At 56.6% G+C, this 25,731-nt stretch overlaps 13 protein-coding genes across 13 annotated transcripts; 8 read left to right on the top strand and 5 right to left on the bottom strand.

Annotated features, from left to right (window-relative positions):
* Nucleotides 1-537: 537 nt before the first annotated feature.
* PHYSODRAFT_500480 (hypothetical protein) lies at nucleotides 538-2,439 on the top strand (the record flags this gene model as incomplete). Its single annotated transcript, XM_009529715.1, has 1 exon — nucleotides 538-2,439. The coding sequence occupies one exon, from the start codon at nucleotides 538-540 to the stop codon at nucleotides 2,437-2,439; it is 1,902 nt and encodes a 633-aa protein (XP_009528010.1).
* A 203-nt stretch (nucleotides 2,440-2,642) lies between these two features.
* Nucleotides 2,643-3,627, bottom strand: PHYSODRAFT_346416 (hypothetical protein; the record flags this gene model as incomplete). The annotated part of the gene is made up of 7 exons (XM_009529714.1): nucleotides 2,643-2,803; nucleotides 2,874-2,940; nucleotides 3,085-3,104; nucleotides 3,194-3,217; nucleotides 3,320-3,412; nucleotides 3,511-3,565; nucleotides 3,608-3,627. 7 exons carry the CDS (start codon nucleotides 3,625-3,627, stop codon nucleotides 2,729-2,731), a joined length of 354 nt encoding a protein of 117 aa, XP_009528009.1. The 3' UTR covers nucleotides 2,643-2,728.
* Nucleotides 3,628-3,750: 123 nt separating this feature from the next.
* PHYSODRAFT_504002 (hypothetical protein) lies at nucleotides 3,751-5,949 on the top strand (the record flags this gene model as incomplete). Its single annotated transcript, XM_009529713.1, has 10 exons — nucleotides 3,751-3,866; nucleotides 3,949-4,362; nucleotides 4,432-4,584; nucleotides 4,649-4,709; nucleotides 4,786-4,863; nucleotides 4,935-5,027; nucleotides 5,098-5,160; nucleotides 5,227-5,424; nucleotides 5,499-5,630; nucleotides 5,755-5,949. 10 exons carry the CDS (start codon nucleotides 3,751-3,753, stop codon nucleotides 5,947-5,949), a joined length of 1,503 nt encoding a protein of 500 aa, XP_009528008.1.
* A 149-nt stretch (nucleotides 5,950-6,098) lies between these two features.
* PHYSODRAFT_301395 (hypothetical protein) lies at nucleotides 6,099-6,788 on the bottom strand (the record flags this gene model as incomplete). The annotated part of the gene is made up of 1 exon (XM_009529712.1): nucleotides 6,099-6,788. One exon carries the CDS (start codon nucleotides 6,786-6,788, stop codon nucleotides 6,099-6,101), a length of 690 nt encoding a protein of 229 aa, XP_009528007.1.
* Nucleotides 6,789-8,095: 1,307 nt separating this feature from the next.
* Nucleotides 8,096-8,647, top strand: PHYSODRAFT_453388 (hypothetical protein; the record flags this gene model as incomplete). Its single annotated transcript, XM_009529711.1, has 2 exons — nucleotides 8,096-8,296; nucleotides 8,339-8,647. Coding segments are annotated over 2 exons (510 nt in total), but the record flags the coding sequence as incomplete, so codon positions are not given.
* A 1,057-nt stretch (nucleotides 8,648-9,704) lies between these two features.
* On the top strand, nucleotides 9,705-10,838 carry PHYSODRAFT_301393 (hypothetical protein; the record flags this gene model as incomplete). Its single annotated transcript, XM_009529710.1, has 1 exon — nucleotides 9,705-10,838. The coding sequence occupies one exon, from the start codon at nucleotides 9,705-9,707 to the stop codon at nucleotides 10,836-10,838; it is 1,134 nt and encodes a 377-aa protein (XP_009528005.1).
* A 1,426-nt stretch (nucleotides 10,839-12,264) lies between these two features.
* PHYSODRAFT_255506 (hypothetical protein) lies at nucleotides 12,265-16,303 on the top strand (the record flags this gene model as incomplete). Its single annotated transcript, XM_009529709.1, has 2 exons — nucleotides 12,265-13,266; nucleotides 13,619-16,303. The coding sequence occupies 2 exons, from the start codon at nucleotides 12,265-12,267 to the stop codon at nucleotides 16,301-16,303; spliced, it is 3,687 nt and encodes a 1,228-aa protein (XP_009528004.1).
* Nucleotides 16,304-16,373: 70 nt separating this feature from the next.
* PHYSODRAFT_502486 (hypothetical protein) lies at nucleotides 16,374-17,342 on the bottom strand (the record flags this gene model as incomplete). The annotated part of the gene is made up of 2 exons (XM_009529708.1): nucleotides 16,374-17,021; nucleotides 17,070-17,342. 2 exons carry the CDS (start codon nucleotides 17,340-17,342, stop codon nucleotides 16,374-16,376), a joined length of 921 nt encoding a protein of 306 aa, XP_009528003.1.
* Nucleotides 17,343-18,244: 902 nt separating this feature from the next.
* On the top strand, nucleotides 18,245-18,781 carry PHYSODRAFT_332667 (hypothetical protein; the record flags this gene model as incomplete). Its single annotated transcript, XM_009529707.1, has 1 exon — nucleotides 18,245-18,781. One exon carries the CDS (start codon nucleotides 18,245-18,247, stop codon nucleotides 18,779-18,781), a length of 537 nt encoding a protein of 178 aa, XP_009528002.1.
* A 358-nt stretch (nucleotides 18,782-19,139) lies between these two features.
* On the bottom strand, nucleotides 19,140-20,945 carry PHYSODRAFT_332666 (hypothetical protein; the record flags this gene model as incomplete). The annotated part of the gene is made up of 1 exon (XM_009529706.1): nucleotides 19,140-20,945. One exon carries the CDS (start codon nucleotides 20,943-20,945, stop codon nucleotides 19,140-19,142), a length of 1,806 nt encoding a protein of 601 aa, XP_009528001.1.
* An 804-nt stretch (nucleotides 20,946-21,749) lies between these two features.
* On the top strand, nucleotides 21,750-22,037 carry PHYSODRAFT_498185 (hypothetical protein; the record flags this gene model as incomplete). Its single annotated transcript, XM_009529705.1, has 1 exon — nucleotides 21,750-22,037. One exon carries the CDS (start codon nucleotides 21,750-21,752, stop codon nucleotides 22,035-22,037), a length of 288 nt encoding a protein of 95 aa, XP_009528000.1.
* A 297-nt stretch (nucleotides 22,038-22,334) lies between these two features.
* Nucleotides 22,335-23,030, top strand: PHYSODRAFT_499538 (hypothetical protein; the record flags this gene model as incomplete). The annotated part of the gene is made up of 2 exons (XM_009529704.1): nucleotides 22,335-22,415; nucleotides 22,479-23,030. Coding segments are annotated over 2 exons (633 nt in total), but the record flags the coding sequence as incomplete, so codon positions are not given.
* A 1,234-nt stretch (nucleotides 23,031-24,264) lies between these two features.
* Nucleotides 24,265-24,564, bottom strand: PHYSODRAFT_502673 (hypothetical protein; the record flags this gene model as incomplete). Its single annotated transcript, XM_009529703.1, has 1 exon — nucleotides 24,265-24,564. A coding segment is annotated over one exon (300 nt), but the record flags the coding sequence as incomplete, so codon positions are not given.
* Nucleotides 24,565-25,731: the final 1,167 nt, after the last annotated feature.

Below are 25,731 nucleotides of genomic sequence, written 5' to 3'. Positions count from 1 at the left end.
TGTGAAACCAACCAAAATCCGTCGCGGCGGACAATGCTTGAGCACGTCGGCAAGGCAGCACAAGAAGGACAGCCACTGTTGCGCAGTTCAGATTGCTCTCCCAAGCGTGCTGATTCTCGAAGCTCGACGTCGAGGTGTCTCCATTGGAGACTCTCCAATGAGATCGGACAGACCGTCCACAAGAAAAAGTCCGACACACATTTTACCCATCAAAAGCGCGTAATTTGGCCAAAAACCATCTGGTTTCCACCAACAATCGATACCCTTTTAAATCCGATATAACAGTACCATCTTTAAGCTGATTTGACTAAATAGAGACCGCGTTTGCCTTCAAAACTTTATCAGAATGAAGTGCCTCTTTGTCAAAGCGAAATTTGGATCCCAACCTCAAGTACGTGTGGCCCAGCGAGTGGCTCCGGGCCTTCAATCGTGAATTTGCGCCTTCCCCCGCAGATCCTCCTCCAGCCCGCACACAGAACGATGCTGCGTCTCGCCGCCCGCTCCCCCGCCCCCGCCGCGGCCGCCGCCTCCAAGCGCATGTTCTCGGCCGCCGCCGGCTCCGAGGTCATCGGCATTGACCTGGGCACGACCAACTCGTGCGTGGCCGTCATGGAGGGCAAGACCCCGCGCGTGATCGAGAACTCGGAGGGCGCGCGCACGACCCCGTCGGTCGTAGCCATCCTGGACAACGACGAGCGCCTCGTGGGCATGCCCGCCAAGCGCCAGGCCGTGACCAACCCGGAGAACACGTTCTACGCCGTCAAGCGCCTCATCGGCCGCAAGTTCGACGACAAGGAGACGCAGGAGGTGTCCAAGGTGGTCTCGTACAAGATCGTCAAGGGCAACAACGGCAAGGACGCCTGGGTGGAGGCCAAGGGCCAGAAGTACTCGCCCTCGCAGATCGGATCCATGGTGCTCACCAAGATGAAGGAGACCGCCGACGGCTTCCTGGGCAAGCACGTGACCCAGGCTGTGGTCACGGTGCCTGCCTACTTCAACGACTCGCAGCGTCAGGCCACCAAGGACGCCGGCAAGATCGCCGGTCTGGACGTGCTGCGTATCATCAACGAGCCCACGGCCGCTGCTCTGGCCTACGGCATGGACAAGGCCGACGGCAAGGTCATTGCCGTCTTCGACCTGGGTGGCGGCACCTTCGATGTGTCGATCCTCGAGATCTCGGGCGGCGTGTTCGAGGTCAAGTCCACCAACGGCGACACCCTGCTCGGCGGTGAGGACTTCGACGAGGAGCTGCTGCGCTACCTCGTGGACGAGTTCAGGAAGGAGACGAGCATCGACCTGTCGGGCGACAACCTCGCCATGCAGCGTCTGCGTGAGGCCGCCGAGAAGGCCAAGCGTGAGCTCGACGGCCTGGCCCAGACGGACATCAGCCTGCCCTTTATCACGGCCGACGCCACCGGCCCCAAGCACTTGAACATGAAGATCTCGCGTGCCACCTTCGAGAAGCTCGTGGGCAACCTCATCGAGCGCACCATGGGCCCGTGCAAGAAGTGCGTCAAGGACGCTGGTCTGGAGAAGAGCGACATCAACGAGGTCATTCTGGTCGGCGGTATGTCGCGTATGCCCAAGGTGCAGTCGACCGTCGAGGAGTTCTTCGGCAAGAAGCCTTCGAAGGGTGTGAACCCCGACGAGGTGGTGGCCATGGGCGCTGCCATCCAGGGCGGCGTGCTGCGCGGTGACGTCAAGGACATTCTGCTGCTGGACGTGACCCCCCTGTCCCTGGGTATTGAGACCCTGGGCGGTGTGTTCACCAAGCTGATCCCGCGTAACACGACGATCCCGACCAAGAAGTCGCAGGTGTTCTCGACGGCTGCCGACTCGCAGACGCAGGTGGGCATCAAGGTGCTGCAGGGTGAGCGTGAGATGGCTGCCGACAACAAGCTTCTGGGCAACTTCGACCTAGTGGGCATCCCGCCCGCCCCGCGTGGTGTGCCGCAGATCGAGGTGAGCTTCGACATTGACGCCAACGGAATCGTGAACGTGGGCGCTCGTGACAAGGCCACGGGCAAGGAGCAGAACATCGTGATCCAGTCGAGCGGCGGTCTGTCGGAGGCTGAGATCGAGAAGATGGTTGCTGACGCTGAGGCCAACGCCGCCGCTGACCAGCAGCGCAAGGAGCTGATCGAGGCCAAGAACGAGGCCGACTCCACCCTGTACACGACGGAGAAGACCCTGAAGGAGCACGAGGACAAGATCGACGCCGAGACCCTCGAGAAGGTCAAGGCCGCTCTTGCTGACCTCCGGACCAAGTCGGAGGGCGACAACACGGAGGAGATCAAGGCCGCCCTTGAGGAGGTGCAGAAGATGTCCATGAAGATCGGTGAGGCCGTCTACAAGGCGCAGCAGGGCGAGGGCGCTGCCAGCGACGACAGCAAGGACGAGAACGTGCACGACGCCGAGTTCAAGGACAAGAAGGACTAAGCGCATGTGTTCAAACGCAGCGAGCAAGCGGTCTGTCCCCGGAGCGAGCGCAGCTAGCCGGACGGCGGATGGCGAGCGACCTTTAGACGACGGCACGTGTCCTCTTTGGCCTTAGTATTTTGCTGCTTTCGTGTTGGTTTCTCTATTAGATGGACACATGTAGGAAGACGCCGACAAGTAATTTACTGTTTGCAACGGGAAATCAAGATGCAAAGCAATTTCAAATGCGTATTTGTTGATATCGCTCGACCGCCATGGGCGTGTACATGTAATGGCGAAGTCGCTCCGCTTAGACGCTCTCGCCCTTGTCCTTGGGTGCGGATGCTGCCGGCTCCTGGTTCTTGTCGTTGCCGTCTTCGTTTGTCTGAAAAAGCAGGGAAAAGCGAGTTAGCTCTATCGTCACCCTGACAGCACTTTCCTCCAGACTCGCTCACCTGCTCCATCAGGTCTGCAATGGACTTCTCCAGCTCGTCGATGCGCGAGCCCATTTCGTCGAGTAAACTTCCACCACAGCAGCAAATCGCACGCCACGACAGTCAAGGAAACCAAAGCCAACATCCAGCATCCTCATCACGAACAGTCTCAGATGCAGCGAGGTATCAGTAAAAGTTGAAAAGGATATTTCTCCCAATGATAGCGTCCGACATCTGCGCGAACCGCGATTGCTACAGCACAGAACCCCACAACATTAGAACTTCCAGTACAGTAGAAACTCAATTCAACTCAATGCACAGGCGGAAGTGACGCGACGTACCATTTGCTCCAACAGACTTTGCACCTGCACCACGCAGCGTCACGCCACCAGAACCACCACAGTTAGCCCCAACAACACCATTCGACTGCAGTGGCATTATAGGGTACAATGCAGCCAATAACTTACGAAAACCGTGAGGTCCTGGGCGTCCGTGGGGCCGCCGGCCGGCGCACCGGACGCGGAGTTGGCGCTGGCGTTCTTGGCTGGGTCCGAGGAGCTCTACGCGGCGGAATCGGCCGGCAACAAGCAGGCAAACGGGCGTCAGTCAGCCCCCACTTGTTCTTCCTGAGGAAACACGCCCCGGGGCCCCGCGACACGCCGCGGTCGTAGCCCCAGAGCCGCTCGTGTGCCTCACCATATCCTTGTCCGTTTCTGGAAGTGCGTGTGTGCTGTCTGGCAAAGTGTACCACATACCGGGTACACTCGCCACCCATCTGGCGTTAAGTATCAGATCTGATCAATGTAGGGATTAGCTCAAAAGCTGCGCAACCAGTTCGGAATTCGCCAGCTGAAGCACAAGACCTCGAAGAGAAGGAGAGAAGAAGATCGCAATAATAATGGGCTGGACCTGCGTGCAGTGCACGTTCCTCAACGCCAACGACGCGGTCGCCAACTGCGGCGCCTGCAACGCCATCCGCATGCTGCAGTGCCCCACCTGCAAGGGCGAGATCAAGTGAGAGCCCATGTATCATTCGCGTGCGTTCCCCATCATCATCATCGTCTCACTCATAACGCTGATGCTACTGCTGCTGCAGGTACGGCAAGCGCCTGCACGTGAACGGCAAGACGTACCACCCGGACTGCTTCTGCTGCTCGGGCTGCAAGCGCCCGCTGCCCAGTCGCTTCCAGGTCGTGAACGGCGGCAACTACCACCCAGAGTGTGCGCCCAAGCCCAAGACCACCACCAAGACGACCACTACGACCAGAGTCTCTGGAGGGGGAAGCAACGGCAGCAGCAAGCCCGTGCAGAACGAGAACCGCAGCAGCAATGCCAACGTCAAGGTGAACGGCAGCGTCAATGGAAACTCCAATGGCAAAGCTACGGCCAATGGCGCTGGTTGGAACTGCCCCACGTGCACCTTCTTCAATGCGAACGACGCAGCCCCGACCTGTGGAGCTTGCAATGCAATCCGCATTATGCAGTGCCCAGGCTGCAACGGCGAGATCAAGTGGGTTTAAATGGGTGCTTGTCAGAATTGGTCTAAGATACTTACACTTGTTCTCTGGGTTGAATGCAGATACGGACCACGGGTCAATGTGAGCGGTAAAGCGTACCACCCGGACTGTTTCCGTTGCGCCGCGTGCCACAGCAAGTTCTCTACTAGCAAGTTTCAAGTCAAGGACGGCGAATACTATCACCACGAGTGCTACAAGCAGCTCTACCACCCGCGGTAAGTGAGGCCAGCTTATGTTATCCGGTTGAAGTTGCTCTAAACACTTGCTGTGCCATCGCAGCTGCGATGTCTGCGAGGATTTTATCCCGTACCAACCGGGGACGCAGAAGATCTCTTTCAAGGTTCATTTTTTCTTCGACCCCCCTACCCCCAAACTGCGTGGGATAATTGACGATTGAATGTGGTTCCATTCTACAGGTGATGCCCTTCTGGGACCTGAAATACTGCGCCGAGCACGAGAATCGCGATCGTTGCTGCAGCTGCCAGCGTGTTGAGGTTCGTACCAAAACCGTCAGGATCGGAATTGTGGTTAGCCTACAGTCTAACGCTTGCTTCTTGCACCCCAGCCGACTATTCCAGGGCGACAGTTCCACAGTCTCAGTGACAACCGCAAGATTTGCCATGATTGCTGCAAGTACCTGGTGCTTGACTCGAACGAGGTAAGTGTCGTTGAAGCACGCGTCAACTCGATATTGTAGGCTCAAGAACGTGCTGGCATGACGGTTGTAGGCTCAAAGTGTTGTGAAGGAGGTGTGGAGTTACATGCGGGACATCGGTATCAACCTTCCTGAGGTGCGTCGCTTTTGCTGTTTACACTGCAATCCGCACGTTAAATACTGATACCCTGCATTATTCTAGATCCCGGTTTACCTGGTAGAGTCTCCCGTCTTGAATGAGCAATGCAATGCCCACAAGAAGACGGACACGCTGATGAATGGCAACAAACCCGTGAAAGGCCATGTAACTCGCGGTCTTTGCCTGTCGGAGGTTTCCCAAATCCGACACATGGTTCGTACAGGGAAGCACGCAGCTCCTCGAGTGGCCTCCATCCAGAAGGTACTTGAAGTCATGCGTCTTTATAAGTGTAGCGATGTTGCAGATGGCTAACATACTGATCCTTTGAACAACAGACCCGCTCAGTGAACGCGATCCTGATTCTGCATGGGCTGCCGTACGACCTCACGGCTTCGGTCCTGGCTCATGAAGCCACCCATGCGTTTATCAAGCTCAGCAACAACTTTCCTGACCACATTCCACCGAAGGTATGCTGGCTGGCACCGTACGTACCGAGATCTAAAATGTTCAATATTCTGATGTTGTGCGTGCATGAACCAGATTGAGGAGGGCATGTGCCAGCTGATGAGTTACCTCTTCCTGAAATACAAGCACATGATGGAGCGTAAAGACTCCAAGGAGCGCACGTACGAGGGTCGACTGCGGAAGTTTTACAAGCAGCAACTCGAGAACGACACCTCGCCGGTTTACGGTGACGGGTTCCGCGAAGCGTACGAGGCCTACAAACGCGTGAACTCACTGCAACGAATGTTTGACGCCATTCGCCACCACGCGTCGTTCCCCTGAGCGAGATCTTGGCACCACGAGAGAACGGTATCTACTGATAGAAGCCTCTTCGAACTAAAACTCTGTGTCTGTCGACTAAATGCACTTCTTTTATGAGCCAATTTACAGATCACTTCCTGTGCAGAGTGCCTTGCCATCGTTTTCTAAGCTCAACCCGTTAGATTTTGCAACAAAAGAGCCGAGCGAGCGACAGCATTGATCGACATTTGGTGTATCCCAACTACATGTAGTTGCACGTCCTCCCCATTCGCCAGAACAAGCGCCGCTCCAGATTTTCCTTTGAGAGCTGGACACGAGTACGTGACGTGCGTCTTGAACCTCGACACTTCCACACAGGAGGCAGCAGAAAATGCGAGCTCGTTCTCGAACATGCGTTGGTAATTATCAATGCCGGGTCCGTACGATACCAATACAAGCGCAATACCTCGCAGTTCACGAAGATTTCCCTTCCATATCGAAATGAAGGGCCTTGGGCTCGAGGACTCCAGAATGGCGAAATCATTGCCTTCATTACGCAGTTTCACCTTGACGGCGACACGCTCCTCCCCGCAAACCATCGTCACCATATCGCCGTGTATCGAAGTGAAGATGTGCGCACAAGCCACCGCTCGAGTGGGGCTGTAGTACACCCCCATGCCAACGTAGTCGCCATCCGCATCCTCAATCTGAAACACCGCAGCTTCGACCTTCGATTGGAGAGCAGGCTGGATCAAATACACATAGTCTGAGGATCTTGCAAGTCCCGCAGCGTAGATCAGCTGGCTATCCTCTGTTATCCCCATCGCAGATATCGACGCAGAAGGATCGGACAACTCTTGTCGAGCGACATACGCGTCCATGTCTGCGTAGACGACCAGGCAGTCTGCGTCGATGCCTTTGAAAAAATTCGAATAGTTCTCCTTCACAGCAGCACGAAAGTCTGTAATGGTTGCAGCGTCGGACAACTGCACGCGCTCTGCCTGAGTGGAGAAATCCGCATCGACGATCTTGAACCACACGTCGCGAGGTTTCTCCGATGACGTTCGTTGCTTCTTGCGGCACGGCATCCTTCGTTGAGCTGGATAGATGAATTGTGCGGTAAGACTTGCACTTTATCTATTGCGAGCGATAGTCGAAGTACTTCAGTCGGTCGACAGATTGATGCTGACACCGATCCACATGACAGAGCAGACCGATCCTTTCACTTTCCGATTTTGTCAGAAGCTCCACCACCGCCATGTCCACCTTTTTCAAACGTGATCGATCAAGCGACCAGTCTCGGGATGGCACGAAGCGATTCCGCGCGTATCCACAGCGCAGCGAGCTCAAGCCAAGTTGCGTCTTCAAGCGACTTCGGGGCACCTCCTTCCCCGCTGAAATTCTAGCGCTGCCGCATGTTCTGACCCAGCTCGACAGACTCCTCATGGCTCCGGAGGAGGTGATCGTGGAGGGAGCGAAGTCGGGAGACGCGGCATGGCTGGAGCAACTGCTGAAGAGATACGAATGCGAAGTACCAAGCGCCTTAGTGCCCGCTGCTGCAAACGGCCACTTGGAGTGTGTGCAAATTCTGTTGAGAGCGTTCTTCGCGATCGAGTTTTCACAGAACCCATGGAGAATACGGCAGGGAACAGGCAGTGGCAACTCCCTGCTCGATGAATCGGTTCGTCGTGAGGAAACGTGGGAATGTTTGCAGCGGGCAGTCGTTGCTGCTAGTGCCACCGAGCATATCAACGCGCTGAAGCTTCTCTGGGAGGCATTTAACCCGGTCAAGCACACGCCATTGGGCGCGTTTTCCACAGCTGTAGTAATCTTGGAAGACGCAGCCGAGAATGGGCGTCTCCGCGTGGTAAAGTTCATCGTTCAGGACGCAGTCGACGCCGACTACGCGAAGTTTGTGCGTCCGTCGGGTGCACTAGCACGCGCGATCGCGGGACGGCAAACAGATGTGGTGGAGTTTTTGCTCGGGTTAGACGCTTCCTGGTGGGATTTGGTGGGGGCTTTCGTCTCGGCACAGGAAACTGGCCAGCACGCGCTTGCAGATCGAGTTTCTCACGTGTATCGGGAGACTCGCAAGGAAATACCCCTTCTAGTTGAGCTGGCGTGTCAGCGTGGCTGGACCAACGCTGTCAAGTATTTGTACAACCGTGGAGAAAATGATCCCGTGGTGGTCGGCGAGGCTTTTGTCAGCGCAGCAAGGTACGGTTTTATTGACACAGTGGAGTTTCTACTTGGTACCAATCGAGTATTGCCGGGCGCAGTTAGCGATGCTGTGGTGGTTGCGGCCCATTCTCCGATGTCAAACATCCACACGATGAAGTTTCTCTGCAGTAAGAAGCAAGCGACCCCGTCTTCTATTGACAGAGCGTTCGTAGCGACAAGTAGCGTCGAGCTGCTCAAGTTTCTCTACGAGAACGAGTGCGTCTCCGACGAAGCGATCGTTACTGTCTTCAAGAACGCTTCCGGCTGGGGGAGAGACTGCTCGTTCTTTAGGTTCGACGCCAGAAGCGTTAAGATCGTCAAGTTACTGTACCAGGATAGCCGTGTGCCCGGAGACGTCGTCGGCAGGGCGCTTGTGCAGGCTGCATGCAGTGGCCAAGCTGAAGTCGTGGCACTGCTGCTTCACGATATGCGCATATCCGCCGAATTGAGGAGTGAGGCGTTCGCGATGGCCGCCATATGCGAGAACGGCGACTTGATGGTATCGCTGTTCGACAAGCAGCGTACAGCTCCCGATGCGATTTGGTCAGCATTCTCTAGCGCTTCCTTCTGCTGCCCGACGAACCTGAAGACGTTAGTAGAACTGATTTTCAACGACGACGATGTGCCACGGAAGCTCAAGCACTGGATCATAGGGAGAGCGGTCGAGACCAGACATGAAAAGGTTCTGCGAGCACTGGAAGAAATTGGATTGGAAGACTGTTCGCTCGCCAGTATGGATAATGCACCCCGGCGACTGGAAATTTGATTTGGTTTGAATAACTTTCATGACGATTTTTTTCTGGTTTGTATTTCAGTATCAAACATTCATGTCATCGACGATTATCCAGGTAGTGCGGGCGCCTAATTATTTTGTGTTGGGCTGTCCGCTGAACTCCCTCCGGAGTGGCTTGTTTCGAATTTCCCCATGACTGTCCATTGTTTATTTCCACAAGTCTGGCCAACAAAAGCATACGCACATGCAAACAATGAGCGAAGATAAAGTGACAGTGACTGTGGCAGCCTGTTCGAAAGTGACCCTGTGCCGAAGATAGAACTAACTCATTCGTTGCTCCTTCGACATCGCTGTGTAAAGGCAAGACTCCTCATAGTCAAAATACCTCAATACGTGGAGTCAACAAAGCCGCTTGTTTGATGCTGACATCAATCCAAAAACAATGCAAAAGTTAAATCAGCCCGAAACTACGACCAGTCTACAGTAGAAGCGAGTTGGAGCATTTACAACTCACAGTGAACTTATGCTTCTACAAGCAAGTCAGGGGTGGCTGCTTCCCCGCTGAAATTCAAGCGCTGCCGCATATTCTGACCCAGCTCGACTCATTTCTCATGACACCCGAAGAGGCGATCGTGGAGGCAGCGGCGACGGGAGAAGTGGCTTGGCTGAGGCACCTGCTGAAGAGATACGACTGCGAAGTGCCAAGTGCATTAGGGCCCGCTGCTGCTAACAACCACCCGAAATGTGTGCGTATCTTGCTGAAAAAGTTCTTCGCGGGCGAGTTTTCGCAGGACCAGAGCAAGATACGGCAGGAAATCGTGAGGGGTGTGCGTAGTAGGGTGAAATGGTTCGTCGCTGGGCGGCCTGGAAATCGCTGCAACAAGCAGTCGTTGCTGCTAGCGCAAACAACCATATCACCGTGTTGAAGCTTCTCTGGAAGGCGTTTAACCCCGCAAAGTACTCCGCTTTGGGTGCATTTTCCACAGTTGTAGAGATTCTGAATGACGCATCGGGGAATGGGCATCTGCGCGTGGTAAAGCTCGCAGTCGACGCCAAGTACGCGAAGTTTGTGCGCCGGTCGGGTGCGTTGGCCCAGGCAATCTCAGGACGGCGAGCTGATGTGGTGGAGTTCTTGCTTGGGTTAGGCGCTTCCTGGTGCGATTTGGTGGCGGCTTTCGTCGCGGCAAGCGAAACTAGTCAAGACGCGCTTGCAGGTCGAGTGTACAACGTTTATCGCGAGAAGTACAAGGGGAGGCCGCTTCTTGTGGAGCTGGCATGCCGTGGTGGTTGGACCAATGCCATTAAGTATCTGTACAGCTACGAAGACAGCGACCCCGAAGTGGTTAATAATGCGTTTATCAGTGCTGCTAAGCGTGGCTCTATCGCCACGGTGAAGTTTCTACTTGGTACCAATCAAGTGTTGCCAGATTCATTTGACGAGGCTGTGGAGGTTGCGGCTACTCGGAACAACGTTGACTTGGTGAAATTTCTCTGTAGTACGAAGCGTGCAACCCCGTCTTCTATTGACCGAGCATTCGTCGCTGCAAATAGGACTGAGGTGGTCAAATTTCTGTACGAGAACGAGGGCGTCTCCAGCGAAGCGGTCGTTGCTGGGTTTAAGCAAGCTTCTGGCTGGGGGGTGGAGTACTCGCGGTTTCGATTCACCAATAATGAGGTTAAGATCTTCAAGCTATTATATGAAGATAGCCGTATACAAGTTGAGGTGGTTGGCAGGGTGCTGGTGCAGGCAGCATCCAACGGTCAAGCTGAAATCGTGGCTTTGCTGCGTCACGACACGCGCATATCCGCTGAGCTGAGGGGCGAGGCTTTCGAGTGGGCGTCCACGTGTGAGACCAGTGACTTAATGCTCTTGCTCTACGAAACAGCGGACTTCTCGAAAGGCGATCAGGGCCGCGTTCTCTCACGCATTGTGTCGCCCGGCGAACCTGAAGAAGTTGGTAGAACTGATCTTCACTGACGATGAAGTGCCGCGAGAACTCAGGCACTGGCTCATCGGGAGAGCGGTCGAGACTAGATGCAAAAGGGTTTTGCGAGAGATGAACGAAAAGGGCATGGAAGAGTGGACGGATGCTCGCCGTTAGCGAACGGAGGCGACTAGGAATTTATTCTAAGCTTACAAGAAGACTGACAAACGGACCGCATTTTTCCTTAACTTTTAGCCTGGTGCATTTCAGCATCAAATACTAAGTATACCTCATGAGATGATGTTCGACTAGCATAACGCTCATGTTGGCTATTGATATGCTCACCTTGCACATTTCAAGAAGCGTAGCATTCCACCGCAAGAAATGAGCGGCGACGAAGGAAATTTGAGTGCCGACAGCGGTGCTGACCTGTTCGGAAGCGACACTGAGGGCGAAGGCGGCCAACTTGGAAACTCAGTCGACTTGCCAGCGCTGTCCATGGACTCCTTGTACGCCGGACCGCGTTTGAATGCAGCCGATAGCTTTGGAGTTGATGATAAACTATTCGAGAGCAATGGCGGTGGAACGGACTTAAGCGGTGCAGCAGGCTTTGACATCACTGAACAGGATCTAGGCATGGTAAGCCCGTCTCCACCACTATCCATCCAAATGCAGACCAATACTGAGGACCAGGAGTTCACCGAGCAACACGCCTTAGTTGAAAATGAAGGTGAAGAGCAAGAAGGAAACGAAGTTCGACTTGATGCCACTGAGCACGGAACGGACAGCGAAGAGATCGCTCCTCCGGACCAATCTTCACTCCCAATGCCACAATGTGAGAGCCCGCGGATTTCAGAACCGAAACACACGACGCACGGTAACGACAACGATCAACTCGCTCATGAAGCTGACGCGAGTGATGTTCAAGATGTGCACCACGAGGATTTTTCGATCCAAAACTTGGACTCCAAGCCCGGTTCAACGTTAGCCTTGTCGACCGATAATTCCAACGAAATTGAAGTCCCCACTTCTAACGACAAGCGAACTAAGCTCGACAAGGTTCCAAAACCAACCACTGAAGAGCCAACCCAAACAATCACTGCGGAACAGAAGAGCGAGGACACAACCACTAAATCATCAACGAACGACATCGAAGAGCAGCAGCCGGAAGTTGCCAAGGCTGCATCTATCGGTCTTTCGACAGCCCCAATCTACACAGTCGAGTCCTTGTTTCCTGTTGTCTACGAAACAAGAGCGTCGTTGCGGAGGTCGCCGACTGAGAATGCGAAAGTAGTGCCGATATCGACTGCTGCTCCGAGTCCAAGTGCGAAGCCACCAAGTCAAGGTCAGAGACGACAAGGGAAAGCTAGCAACTCCGACAAAACTCTTGGCTCACGTCTTGCCGTTCTCCAGTCTCAGCTTGATGCAGCTCGTGCAGAGCTGAAAAATTCTACGCGGGCATTCAAGCTCCAGCTCTCGATGGCCGAGACCGACAACAAGAAGTTGTCGCAACGGAATGCTCGTCTCAAGACCCAGCTCGCCGTCGCCACAGCCGATCTCCAGCGCTCCAACGCCGAAATGGCCAAGCTCAAGACAGAGAACGAGCTCTACGCCGCTAAGCTACCGCGTTTACAGGCCGAGCTGCTGGAGGAGACGTCGCAGGTGGACGAAACACAGGCCCAGTCGGTGCAGACGCAGCTAGCGTTGACGCAACTCAAGGCGCGGTCGCACGTCCTCCAGACACGAACCTTGGCCCTCGAAGCTCAGAACAACAAATTGGCTCAGCAAATGAGAGAACTCCAGCAGCAACTGCAGCGCAAGACTGCGGCACTGCAGCAGCAGACCGAGAAGGCAACGAAGCTCGAGGCGGACGTGAACGAGCTAAAGACAACGCACACCCAGGAGAAACTGGACTGGAAAAGCCGAATGACGAGTGCGTTGCAGCGCTTCGAGCGTGACAAGACCAAGATGGAAACTGCGTTGAAGAGCCAAGACAGGAGGGAGCTGCGCGAGGCCAAAGACCGAGCGGAGAAGGCGTCCAAGAAGCGACAAGCTGCCGAAAGCTCAGCTGTGAAGGTCGAAGCGCAGCTGAAGCACTGCAAGCACGAGCTCTCGTCAGCGAACGAAGCTGTCCAGCACCATATAAACGAAGTGTGCACGCTCGAAGCCCTCCTCCGGAAGGCTCACCGCACCGAGGCGACGCTCCGCAACGAACTGGCCGCGTGCAAGACCAAGCTGCGAGCACTGCAAGACGAGAAGAAGCGGCGTCTGGCTCGGCCTGCTGCAATGCATCCGCGTCGTCAACGCCTCGAGCAGCAGATTCCTATTGAGTTGCTGCTGCCTCTCACTGACAGCGACGACGACGACGAAGAAGAAGAAGACAACCAAGAGGAGCGCTGCTGCAGCCTCTGTCTCTCTCTGACCGCGGCGTTCGAGTCACAGTCTCCACTCTGCAGCGAGTGTCCGCAACTGAAAGACCAGGTACAGCAATTGCAGCAAGGTCTGCGTCGCATTCGTTCGCTCCACACTGCAGAGCTGCAGGCACAAGCCTCCGTCCTCGACGCACTACTGCTCCAACAAAAAAGGCAACTTGCAGTTGCAGTGCCCCAGATGTAGCCATCTTTCACCAACCTGTAGCCATTTCGCCACGTCCCGCGCTCCCATTGGTCAAAACCCGTTTCACTTGCGTCCACTATGCCTCGTGCAGCCGAACACGTACACGTGGCTCGTTGCCCTCTTCGCCGTCCGCCCGTAGAGTATCTATCCCTCGCGCATTCCGCAATTCCGCAGCCTCGGGAGGAGACGCACCCTAGACAGCAGACACTAGACACAGCATAGCATGAAGACCGTGAGGGCGCTGCTGCTGGCGCTGGTGGGCGCCGGCCTGCTGGCCGCCTGCGTGGTGGAGGCCATCGTGGCCGGCGTGGACTTCGGCGGCGAGTTCTTCAAGGTGGCGCTGGTCAAGCCGGGCACGCCCTTCGAGATCGTGACCAACGTGCACAGCAAGCGCAAGACGGAGACCATGGTGGCCTTCGACGGCGATGAGCGCCTCTACGGCGCGGACGCGGCCACCGTGGGCGTGCGCCGCCCGCAGACGGCCTACGCGCAGATCCGCCGCCTGCTGGGCACGACGCTGAGCGACCCGCAGGTGGCGGCGCTGCTGGACGAGGAGCACTTCCCCTACCAGCTGCTGCAGAACGCCACGCGTGGCGGCACCGTGTCGCTGCAGCACGCCAAGGACCGCGTGTTCCACGCCGAGGAGCTCGTGGCCATGGTCTTCGCGCACGCGCGCCAGATCACCGACACGTTCGCCGAGGCGCCCGTCAAGGACTGGGTGCTCACGGTGCCCGCCTTCTTCTCGCAGGCCCAGCGCCAGGCCATGCTGGACGCCGCCGAGATCTCCGGAGTGCGCGTGCTGTCGCTCATCAACGAGAACACGGCGTCGGCGCTGCAGCTGGCCGTGCACGCCAGCTACGACCCGGAGGACAAGCCCAAGCGCATCCTCTTCTACAACATGGGCTCCACGTCGCTGCAGGTGAGCGTGGCCGAGTTCTCGAGCCAGGTCGTGCCCGACGGCTTCAAGAAGAACAAGACCATCTCGACCTTCCAGACGCTCAGCAACGCCTGGGACGAGTCTCTTGGCGGCGCCAAGTTCGACCTGCGCCTGGCCGAGCACCTGGCCAAGGAGTTCAGCGACAAGATCGGCGAGGACATCCGCAAGGTGCCGCGCCCCATGGCCAAGATCCGCGCGCAGGCCAAGAAGACCAAGACCGTGCTCTCGGCCAACGAGGAGATCCCCGTCGTGATGCAGAGCCTGTACAACGACATCGACTTCTTCACGTCCATAACCCGCTCCAAGCTCGAGGAGCTGTCGGCGGACCTGTTCGACCGCACGCTCAAGCCCGTGGAGGTGGCGCTGGAGAAGGCCGGCCTCACCGTCGCGGACATCGACGAGATCGAGATCATTGGCGGCGGCGTGCGCATGCCCAAGATCCAGCAGCAGCTCTCCGAGTTCTTCGACGGCAAGGACCTGGGCGTGCACCTCAACGGTGACGAGGCCATGGCTCTGGGCGCGGCGTTCCGCGCGGCCAACCTGAGCAACTCGTTCCGTGTGCGCCAGGTGGGAATGACGGACATCGCGTCGTACCCCATCGGCGTGCGCCTGGTGGACCTGTCGGCTACGGAGCCCAAGGACAGCGACAACAACGACGACGAGGTGGAGACCAAGCAGTGGATGAAGCGCGCGTCGCTGTTCTCGGAGTCGCACCGCCTGGGTCTGCGCAAGTCGGTGTCCTTCTCGCACTCGAACGACGTGTCCTGCACTTTCCGCTACGACAAGCCGTCCATGCTGCCTGCTGGCGTGAGCGTGCAGATCAGCAAGTTCAACATCACGGGCGTCGAGAAGTTTGTCGAGCGCATGGCTGAGAAGAACCTCGGCGAGCCGAAGGTGACCCTCTCTTTCGAGCTGGACAGCAACGGTATTGCTCAGATTGCCAAGGCTGAGGCCACGCTTGAAGAGGAGGTCGAGGTCGAGGTGCCCGTGAAGAAGGAGAAGAAGAGCAAGAAGGCCAAGAAGGACGACGCCAGTGCTGACAGCAGTAAGGCGGAAGACAAGGATGATACCGAGGAGGAAGAGAAGGTGGAGACCAGAATCGAGAAGCAGATGAAGACGCACCGTGAGCGCCTGACCGTCGTGCGCGCGTACGAGACCCGTGAGCCGGAGGAGGGCATGAGCGTGCTGCCAATGAGTGAGACCGTCAAAAAGGAGTCCATGCGCATGCTGACCGAGATGGAGAAGGCCGACAACAAGCGCCGTGCTAACCTGGAGGCCAAGAACAGCCTCGAGACCTTCATCTACAAGGCCCACGACGCACTGTCCGCTCAGGAGAGCCAGATCAAGGAGGTGACGGTGCCTGAGCAGGTCGAGTCGCTGCAGACCAAGCTGGAGGAGACAGAGGAGTGGCTGTACGACGACGGTGACAAGGTCGATGCTGCTGAGTACAAGAAGAAGATGGACGCGCTGGACTCGGACCTCAGCGCCATCCTCTTCCGCGTAACGGAGTCGAAGGAGCTGCCGATCGCTATCAACACCGCGCAGGAGTACGCCTTCAGCACGCGCGAGCTCATGAACGAGTGGAGCACGAGCAAGCCGCAGGTGACGGACGAGGAGCGTAGCGACGTGATTGAGAAGCTCGACGAGCTGGAGGCGTGGCTGACGGAGTCGGAGGCGTCGCAGAAGGCTGCGTCCAAGCACGAGAAGCCCGTTTTGACGTCTGCTGACGTCGCCAAGAAGGTCCAGGGCGTCAAGAAGTTCGTCGCCGTCCTGGCGAAGCGGCCGAAGCCGCAGCCGGTGAAGACCGACAAGAACGACACCGAGAAGGATGGATCCAAGGCCGAGGAAGAGACCTCGTCCAAGGACGCTGCTGACAGCGATAACGCCGAGTCCAAGACGGAGAAGGAGGCCGAGAAGGAGGCCGAGGACGAGGCTGAGCCTGTCGAGGAGAAGGATGAACTGTAGAAAACACACACACACATCACATCACTTGCAGGGACTTATCAAACTAAAGAAACGTACGCCTTGCAACCATTTACACTCTCAACACTACTTGTTCAGCATCTGCTGCTTCACTATCGCCGTGCTTGCTGCTGCTCTGCGCACGATAGATACTCTTGGCAATGGGGTTGAAGCTGTCCACGAAGCGCATGTACAGCGCCGCCACTTCCTTCGGATCTAACCTCAGCAAAGACACAAACGGTGTCGACTTCACCGCCTCCTGTAGCTCCTCAACACTAATTACCACGCGATATCGCCGCAGTAGCACTCCTTTGCCCTGCGGTTTGCAGTGCACGACTTCCGTCCCGACTCCGTTCTCCACCCGGCACTGGTAGTAGCGGTTCACGCGCTGTCGATCTACCTTGCCGTGCATGGACGTCATTTTGTAGAACACGTCTTCGCGTTTGGGGTGGAACCTCCGATCCTGCACCAACTTGCTGTAGAGCGCGTAGAGCGCGAAGCGCCCAGTGTTCGGGATGAAGTTGACGTTGTCGTCGTTGGCGATGGGGCTGGTGAACGTGTCGACGAACTGCTGAATGACTGTGGCGATCGACCGCGGCGGAGTCGACGGCTGGTGTGCAGCGGTTGTAATGACCGTAGTAGCCCCTACCATCGGGGACGCCGCTGAGGCTTCTGTCGGTAGCTCGAGTCTCCGTCGCTTGGGGCTCGAAGCTGACGTCATCTCCGTCTGCGTTATCAGAGGTACGCTCACCTCACCCCCGTTAAGAACAGGTGACGTGATCGAGTTATTTATAGCGCTAGTCGAACCACTCACCAGCGCGAGGTCTTCTTGCAGCACCACCGTGTATTGCTGGCCGTTGGGCAAGGTGGAGGACACTGGGACCAGGTCCCCGTCGGCGTCTCGCAGCAGGAACGCCGTCTGTGGAGACAGGTACAGCAGCATGCGCATGGCGTGCTCTACCTGCGCGTCCGAGGTGCCCATGTACCAGCAGATGCGACGCGCAGCAGCGCCGCCGACCGCGACGTACACGTTCACCTTCATCGAGCTTTCCTATTGAATGAATCAAAATGTAGACAATCTAAATATGGGATATGCTCATCACGATTCCGTATTTAAAACCGCATCCATATTTAGTGTATATGATTTAAACAATGATTGTGTACGAAATGGATTTCATACACAATCATTGTTTATTATTTTACTGACTCCTGGTAGTCACTTTGACCCGCTTAAGTTAACTTTCTGACTTCCATGTAGTCCCATCGACCCGTTTAAGTTAGTTTTGTTTTACTTCTGTGTAGTCAATTATAAATATTTCTGTCTTTCGTGTAGTCGGTCGACAATTTGGCCACATAAAAAAACGATGTGTCGTAAAGACAGCGCTTTTGGCTTCTCACAGGCGTACAAAAAGCGCGTTCTTTCGGAGACACCCCTTTTTTTATAGGAAATCTTGTCAACAGTTTAGAAGCACGCACAGCTTAGCAGCACCAAACAATGGCACAGCTAAACAGCTTAGCAGCGTTTCTTAAGCGAGAAGCAGGAACTTAAACGGGATCCCGTTTAAGTAAAATACTTAAGCGGATGATCTTCGAAGAGTTTTTTTTTATCCGAGAAAAAATACGCAAGAGCTCGTCATGTTCTTGATATATTATATTCTATTCAAAAGGTCTCTCTTTATAACTTTTTACTTTGGGTAAGTTGCTTCTTGAAGGACTCAGTACTTAGGTAAGTTGCCAGGTGCTCCTGATAGATCATATTCTATACTCGAAACAAATTTTGATTTGGTTTTAGTATGGACAAACATTTCGTCGGTCATTCCGAGCAATTCCTGTTTGAAAACCGACGAATTGTTTGTAACTTGATTCGAGGAGACAGCCGTTACGTAGGCAAAGCGCGGTGCCAACAACCCGACCACAGAGCAAGTGTTGAAGTGCCTGAAGGGCATGGGCAGCTCGGCGCTGCAAACCGGGACGCTGAGCAAGGATGACTGCTACGCGGTCGCCATGAAGTTTGAATGTTCTCCTCGTGTCGTCAAGGACCGCTTCGACAAACGAGGCTCGCCGCGCAAGAAGAGGGGCCGTCCGCGCCCCAACATCGGCGAGCTAGCGGACAAGCTCACCGAGGCTACGGCCGGCGATCCCGTCATCGAGTACAACTTCGCGGATATCGCTCACACGGTGAAGATGAAACCCCGTACGTACCGCCGATACCACGACGAGGTCATGCTGGAGCTGATGCTGCGCAACGCGCCCGCCAAAGGCACTTGGGGCCGCACGGTCTTGCTACTCAAGCTTCTGATGCAGCTTATTGACGGCACGACCGACTCCATGTTCATCTCGGCCTGCTACTTCAGCCACATGGAGATAGTGCGGCGCATCGTGTACGCGTACACTTACTGGAGAACAACGTCGAAGTCTACGTCTCTCTCGATTCTGCGATGGAGCACTCGAAGATGTGGATTTTGGATGGTCGCATCATAATCGAGGGCTCCTTCAACATCTCGGTCGCAGCTCTAGGTGTTAAGGAGGATCGAAAGCCCAAGAACAACGAGAGCTGCACGGTAACCACCGACAGAGCGCTAGCCAAAGCGAATGTCAAGTCGATTGAAGCTGCCTGTCGCGCAGGTAAGCAGGTGAAGGTTGTGAAGCCTGTTCAGGGAGGCTTCACGACGGCAGGGCTCGTGAGTAGTGAATTCATTCATGCATCGTCGTTGAGTGAGAGAGTCTACAACTATACGAATTCAACCATTAAAAAGCATGCTGTGGACATGCTGTCTGTGGAGGGCCTCCGGAATCGTGCCCATGTTGAAGTTGACGTCACAAAAATACTAAACGAATGCTACAGCTCGCACTCCATGGCTTTGAGGTAGGCCGCCCACGTGTCTCCACGCTCTCGTTGCCGTTGCCGTTGCCTGTTGGAGCGCGCGGACTTTTCGACCTCAACGTCGCACACGTCCAGGTTGAGGCGGGAGCTTCGGCGCGACATGAACCACGGGTCTTCCTTCTCTTCGGACTGGCGAGGGATCAGTGGCAGGCCGTAGCTGGTTGATACAGGGCACGATTCTTGACGCTGCAGCAGCTGCTGTCGCTGCTTGGCGGAGGCGACGCCCGCGATCTTGACCAGCGAGTTCACGAACTCGGTCGTGCGCGGGTTGTCGATGGACGGGCGCTCGTCGATGAAGTCCAGCGGCGAGTCGGTGAGTGACGAGGGAGACTGCAGCATCGGCAGCGCCCCCAGCATCGGAGCTGATGCCAATGGGGAGCTGGGCACGCGTGGACGTTTCTCCTCTGGCTGCGACGTGGGGGATACTCGAAGTCGACTCCTCTTGGATCCGCTTGTGGTGTCGGGAGTGTGGGGTCTCCACGCTCCGTGCGCTTTGTCCGAAATGGTGGTCTTCCGGGCGCGTGACTTCAATGACGAAGAGCTGAGTCGTCTTGCTGCACTGCTGGTTCTGCGACGTCGCTGTCCTCCTGGAGGAGGCATAGACATCGACATCTCAGTCTTGGCGTGGCCACTGCCGTGCGGTCTGCCGAAAGGTGGCAGCGATGCAGTAGGTTTCGCTGCCTTGGAGGTGACGCTGCCTCGACGCAACGGGGCGATGCTCAGCGGTTTCCCTGTGCCCATAGGAGGCACTGATGGCTTGCGTCGCTGGAGGCGCGTGCCCACAGGTCGCGGGGCTGGCACCACGATGCTCACTGGCCGCCTTCGAGCACCTTCATACTCCGCAGCGATATCGACTGGAACGGGTTTGAGTGCAGACTCTTGGGCAATTTCCGCAGCTGGAGGGGCAATTGCTTCGGCGGCGGTAGCGGCAGTAGGCGATGTTGGGGTGTTACGTGCAGCCGCTGCTTCTCTCTCCAGGAGTTGCTGTTGCTCCTCCACGACGTCCAAGTCCAAGAACGACCCCATCGAGCCGCGAGAATTCGATGGAGCCTTGGACGACGATACCGTGTGAGCGTGGGTGGAGCGGTTCATCTTGATGTCCTTGTTCTTCCCTTGACACTCCAGCGCTGTGCGCAGAGCCTCCGTCCATTGCAAATAGTCCTTGGCATCCCTCGCGCGGCACGTGAGATTCCGGCGCCGTCCAGACGGCCCAACACCGCCGTACACGATGCTGAACTCGAATCGGGTGCTCAGCAGTCCGTCCTCGCCCCAAACGAACTCAACGGGGTCTCGGGGGTCGTCCAGCTCGATCCGCTCTCGACGTGCGTGGCCCATGAGCGACCGGTAGCAGAAAACCAGCGAGTAGTGGTGCGTCTTGTTGGGTCGAGCCATGGTCGTCAGCTTCTCAACGTCGCTGTCGTCCGAATCGTCCGAGTCATCGTCACAGTCGTCGAAGTGCGATTCGTCCTCGCTCAAGCTCGTGGTGGTGGTGACCATGAGCTGCAGAACGGCAGGTTTCCAGAGCAACTTGAACGTGCGGACGTGCAGACTCCCAGCACAGACCATGGCCTGCCGCACCACGCGTCTGCTGTTGTCTTGGCTACTGGACGAGGCCTTGCTCGCTTGGCGACTCAAGTACCTGCTGCTGGGCCTTGAGCCCGCTGCAACGCTTCGGATCGCGCTGTTCATGCTGCTCGCGCCACCGAGGTCGATCGTTCCGAACCGACTCGTCGAGCGCACTCGGAAGTCGGGCATCGGCATGGTGAGAGTCCAAGTCCTCTTTGAGATCGAGGTGGCGAATTGGATAATAACCGCCCAGAATGGCCAGTCGTCCCAGGAGGTGGCGTGAGAGATCACTTGCGGTTTTTGAGGAACGCACGCGTTCCCATCGGAGTTGAGGCACGCAACGAGGCATTAACGCCGATACAAGAGCACTCCTGGATTCGGTGGAGCTGTCCGTGGCCACACACTGCGATCGATCGAGTTCAGTCTACATGAAGGAGTAACGTAACGCGCGCTACCATCCTTGAGGTGCAAGGGGCACCCCTCGATACTTCCTTGGACGGAATTGCGGTGGATTTGAGGGCGCGAAAGCGTGCTTTGATGTTACACATTCCACTCCGGAAGCAACTCGTGGAAAATTGCTCTTGGGCGTTGACGTTGGGAGGCGATACCATAGTGGTCACCGTTACTACTGAGACGTCCGGTGGGGGTTCATGGTGAATCGTCTCGAGCGAGTAGAGAGAGAGATCTGCATTGTCCTGAGTTCAGTAAACCAGCACTTGCCCATTGGACGCCTACCAGATATAGGCTGTCATACCTGCAGCAGATATGACAGGGCTTAAAAAGATATATATTGACATAGTGCTCAAAATCTCCACCGCAATTGTCGTACATGCGTCACTTGTGTCCGCTTGATATCGCCCTGAATCAGGCGGCTTGATAGACGCTTGCTGGGCTTTAAGAATGTACCCGTCATTTCGTTCCGGACACCGCCGACGCTGCATCCCTTCTAAATTTCACCAGTTTCGAATTTGGCGCGCGTCGGACACAAGCGCCGGAGCGATGGCCGCAGAGGACGTCGATGCGATGCTGGTGCTGGCTAGCGCCTTCGTCGAGCAGGAGGAGATGCTGCACGAGGTGCGCAGGGAGGTGTACGACAAGCTCGTGGAAGAGGCGTGGAGGATCGCCATGCGGACCAGGCACTACCTGACCACCCAGTGCCTGGACACGCCCTGCGACTCCGCGTGGATGATGTTGTACACGCGCGGAAGCGACATCAACTTCCTAAACGCGACGAGCTTGACCAGGTGCGACCCTACTTACTATCTGAAGTTGCTGCGCTATATCTAATTCATGCATGCTTTCAGGTCGGCTTTCCACCAACTACTGCGGCGCTTCAGCCGCTTTTACTACATCCCACGCAGCACGGCACGCGGGCGGCCCCCGAAGCTCCGACACTACCACCAGATCCTGGACCTGGTGCTGTGCTTCTACGTCGGGTCGATGGAGCAGAGCTCCCTGTGTATGATGTTTGGGGCTCCGCCGAGCACCATATCGAGGACGCTACGCCGCGCCGAGGAAGCGCTGTCGCTGGCGCTAAAAGGCTACGCTCCTGCCAGAATCTCTTGGCCCTAGCCTGCTCGCCAAGCCGAACTCGCAAAGCTTGTGGAAGCCCGCGAGCCGCTTCTCAAACACACATTCGGCTTCATTGATGGGAAGAACTTAAGGGTGAGTTGTAGTTTGCAAAATGTTACTTGCTATGATAGAATGCTAACATCAATGATATTGTAGGTTCAGCAGCCGTCGAATGCGGACTTGCAGAACGCCATGTATAACGGGTGGTTGCACACCGTTTTCGTGACTGGCACAATCTGCTTCGCAGCCGACGGCTGCATCATTTGGTGTAAGCACAATTGCCCCGGGTCGTGGAACGACTCCGACACCTCCTTGGGATTCCATTCCAAGTTGCTCGACCCTACCCTCTGCCCGGACACACGTATGAACGTGGTGTCGGACTCGGCCTTCCCGTGTTCGACCAGCACGGTCGGTCGCATCCTGACTCCTCTCAAAGATGGCGATCTCGAGAGGATTCTCCCGTCGCTGAGAAGCTCCGCGCGGACGCTTCATAACGCCATCACGTCCGTGAGGCAGGCGGCGGAGTGGGGCATGGGGAGCATGCAAAAGGTGTACAGCCGCCTGAACCTCCCCCTGCCGTACGACCCCGAGCTTCGTGGACACCGAATCAACAACATCTTCAGAATGGCTAACTATCGCGTCCGCACGATCGGCATCTCGCAGATACGCACGACGTTTTCAGGCGAGATGGAGCTATCCAGCGAGTAGGGTGTCGAACTAGCCGTGTTTGTACTGCATGCAACAATACATTTTTCTTTGCCGTTGAATTGAGCTGCTTCATTATCTCGATGTTGCTGGCAGCAGCGTGCTGCAAACGTTTGCGACGGAGAGCCGAACTCGATGTTCGTGCGTCTTGCACTTGACTTCACAGAGATGTGTACGCAGCACGAGAAGTACATGTGATGATGAAGGCGCTAGAAGATCACGTAACCCATGGCGGACACGCTAGTGGATCATGAACAACATGTTTGATTTGAGGCATAGTGGTAAGTGACAAGTATATAGTAACTAGAACGTGAATGATTGCCTCGCTTCGAAGAGCATGCGCGCCTTCCGCTCACGCCTTCTTAGTCAGTGCGCCGATCAATATGAGCAGCTCTTGAATGCGGGCGCGCGCATCTTCGCGCTCACGGCGCGCACGGTCCTCTCTCTCCAGCTTCTCCTCACGGCGGCGCGCCTCAGCTTCAGCCTTGGCTTCCAGAAGGCGGGCCTCGTTGGCCGCCTTTTCGTCGCGGCGGCGCTGATCTTCCTCGGCGCGACGGGCGTCAGCCTTCCGCTCGATCTCTTCGCGGAGCAGCAGAAGCGTCTCGGGGATGCCTCCTCGCATGTTGCTGGCGTTGTTTTCAAGGCCATCCAGCTTTGTCTTGAGAGCTGTTGTTGCCTTCATGGCACGGGTGCGCTTAGCTTTGGCGTAGCTAGCTTCCGCCGTGTCTTTGTCTTCTTCATGAGCGTGCTTGGCGCCCACCGTGTCGCGAAAGCCAGCCAAGTCCACGCCTCCGAGACGGTTCGACGTCTTGTGGAGCTTGGGGTACTTGGCCGCTTCGGCGGCATCGTGGTTGGTGGCAGCGGCGGCACCTTGAGTCGATGGCTGCTGTGAAGCATCACTACTGGGGGCAGTAACAGCCGTCTTACGTGGTGGCGGCAGCCCTCCCGAGCCAACACGACGTGTACTTGGCGCTGCTCGGACAGGAGCAGGACGCGGCGTGCGTACAAGCTCGTCCAGATCATCGGTGGTCAGCGGCGACGAGAGCAAGTCTTGGAACGCGCCTCGGCTCGATGAGCGGCTGGAAGCCGTCGACTCGTCCTCGGCCGACTCGTCGGAGCCCGGCGACTCGCTGCAGTCGGACCTGCCCACAGTGGCGGCAGTGGGCACTCCCAAACCTTCGTCCTCGCCGTCGCCGCCCTCGTAGAAGCTGTCGTCCGGGTCGACTTCAAAGCAGAAGTCGGGCTGGTCGTTGTCGGCCTCGTCGTCCGTCTCCACGACGTTGGCCTTGTCGTCGATGGCACGCTTGACCTCCTTGGCTTTCTTGATGAGCGGGGGAATCTCCTGCACGCCGGTCGGCTTCCGGGTGCTGTGAAGCACCTTGAACTTACGCCGTAAGCTCTCGAAGTCTCGCTCGGGCGAGCCTCGAGGCCTGTTGGCGTTGTACGTCATAGCGAGGTGTTCCCACTCGTCCCTGCCGAGCGGCAGCATCTTCTCGACGAGCGTCGAGTAGTTGGGGGTTCCAGAGTGCTTGGGCATCTACACACACAGACGAATCAATAAAAAGTCAGTCACGCTGCTCATTGCCACGTTGGACCGTGTTGGCGCGGCGTACCGGGAGTGGTGGGCGGAGGCGAGGCGGCGGAGACGCGCTTGGGGGGGGGGGAGAACTGCTTGGAACGTGGTAAAACCAGAAGTGAGAGACGACGACAGCTTCGCCGCGGCGGCAGCTTGCCAGGGCGATGCCTTCGCCGCCACCAGTTCGCATCGATCTTGAAAGGATGCTAGTAGCTCACAACTTCAACGCTGCGCGCGCGAAATCTGCGCGCGCAAATAGCAAGTCAATGTACGTGAAAACTTCGAACGAAGATGAGCCCATCAACCCGTCGTTTGGCGCGAACCTTGGCGCCAGTTTTTCATGCTTCCCTGCTTGTTGCTAGCCTGCAGCTACTTTGCACTCACGGCAACCACCATCAACAACCGCACAGCAATATGTTATCTCAATGCAATTCCTTTGTTCACAACACGCTTACCTACACAACTACACCTCCTTCACTTCGCTCCCTCCCCCCTTCTCGCTGGTCTCTCTCTCTTCACCTTGCTTGCCCTCTCGTCCTGCTCACTCTTTGGCCCTCTCACGGGTCTTGGACGTCTTGAATGTTGCGGTGGCGACAGCCATCCAGCCCACAGCGGCAAACAAACCACAAGTCGTCGCCATAGTCGACTGTCACCTCCTCGCCGCGGTGAATGTCTTGCGTCGACGCCACGACCACGGTGGTACGGCGGCCGTTGGCCACTTCCACGAACTTCGCCACCGGTTGGCACGAGTGGTTTACGAAGCGCATCAGCCCTCCCAGTTCTCGGCGTTGATCGCCACGCAGACTGGGAACGTCGGTCGCTCTGGCCGCTGCCTCATCACCAAGCGGTAGCCGCTATTGCGCGGTCGGGTCGTACGCGAAACACTCAAGTGCTCCATCTCGCCGAGGTATTGCCCCAGCACTTCGCCCGCTTCGATGTCCTCGCCAGCGACCACGCCCAACGACCTCGTGCGCACGTTCCTCCCTAGATACACCTTGCTCGACTCGGCCAGCGCGTTGCCACAGAGCCCCCCCGTACGGGCAGCAGTTGATATTGCAGTAGAGATGCATTAGCGAATTGCGGCAGGAGTCCACACGGCACGGCGATGGGCAGTCGCATGAGGCACCG

This window comes from Phytophthora sojae (genome assembly GCF_000149755.1).
Source record: "Phytophthora sojae unplaced genomic scaffold PHYSOscaffold_4, whole genome shotgun sequence".
Lineage (NCBI taxonomy): Eukaryota > Oomycota > Peronosporomycetes > Peronosporales > Peronosporaceae > Phytophthora > Phytophthora sojae.
The sequence above is the reverse complement of the archived record's forward strand: the minus strand, read 5'-3'. Positions and strand labels throughout refer to the sequence as shown.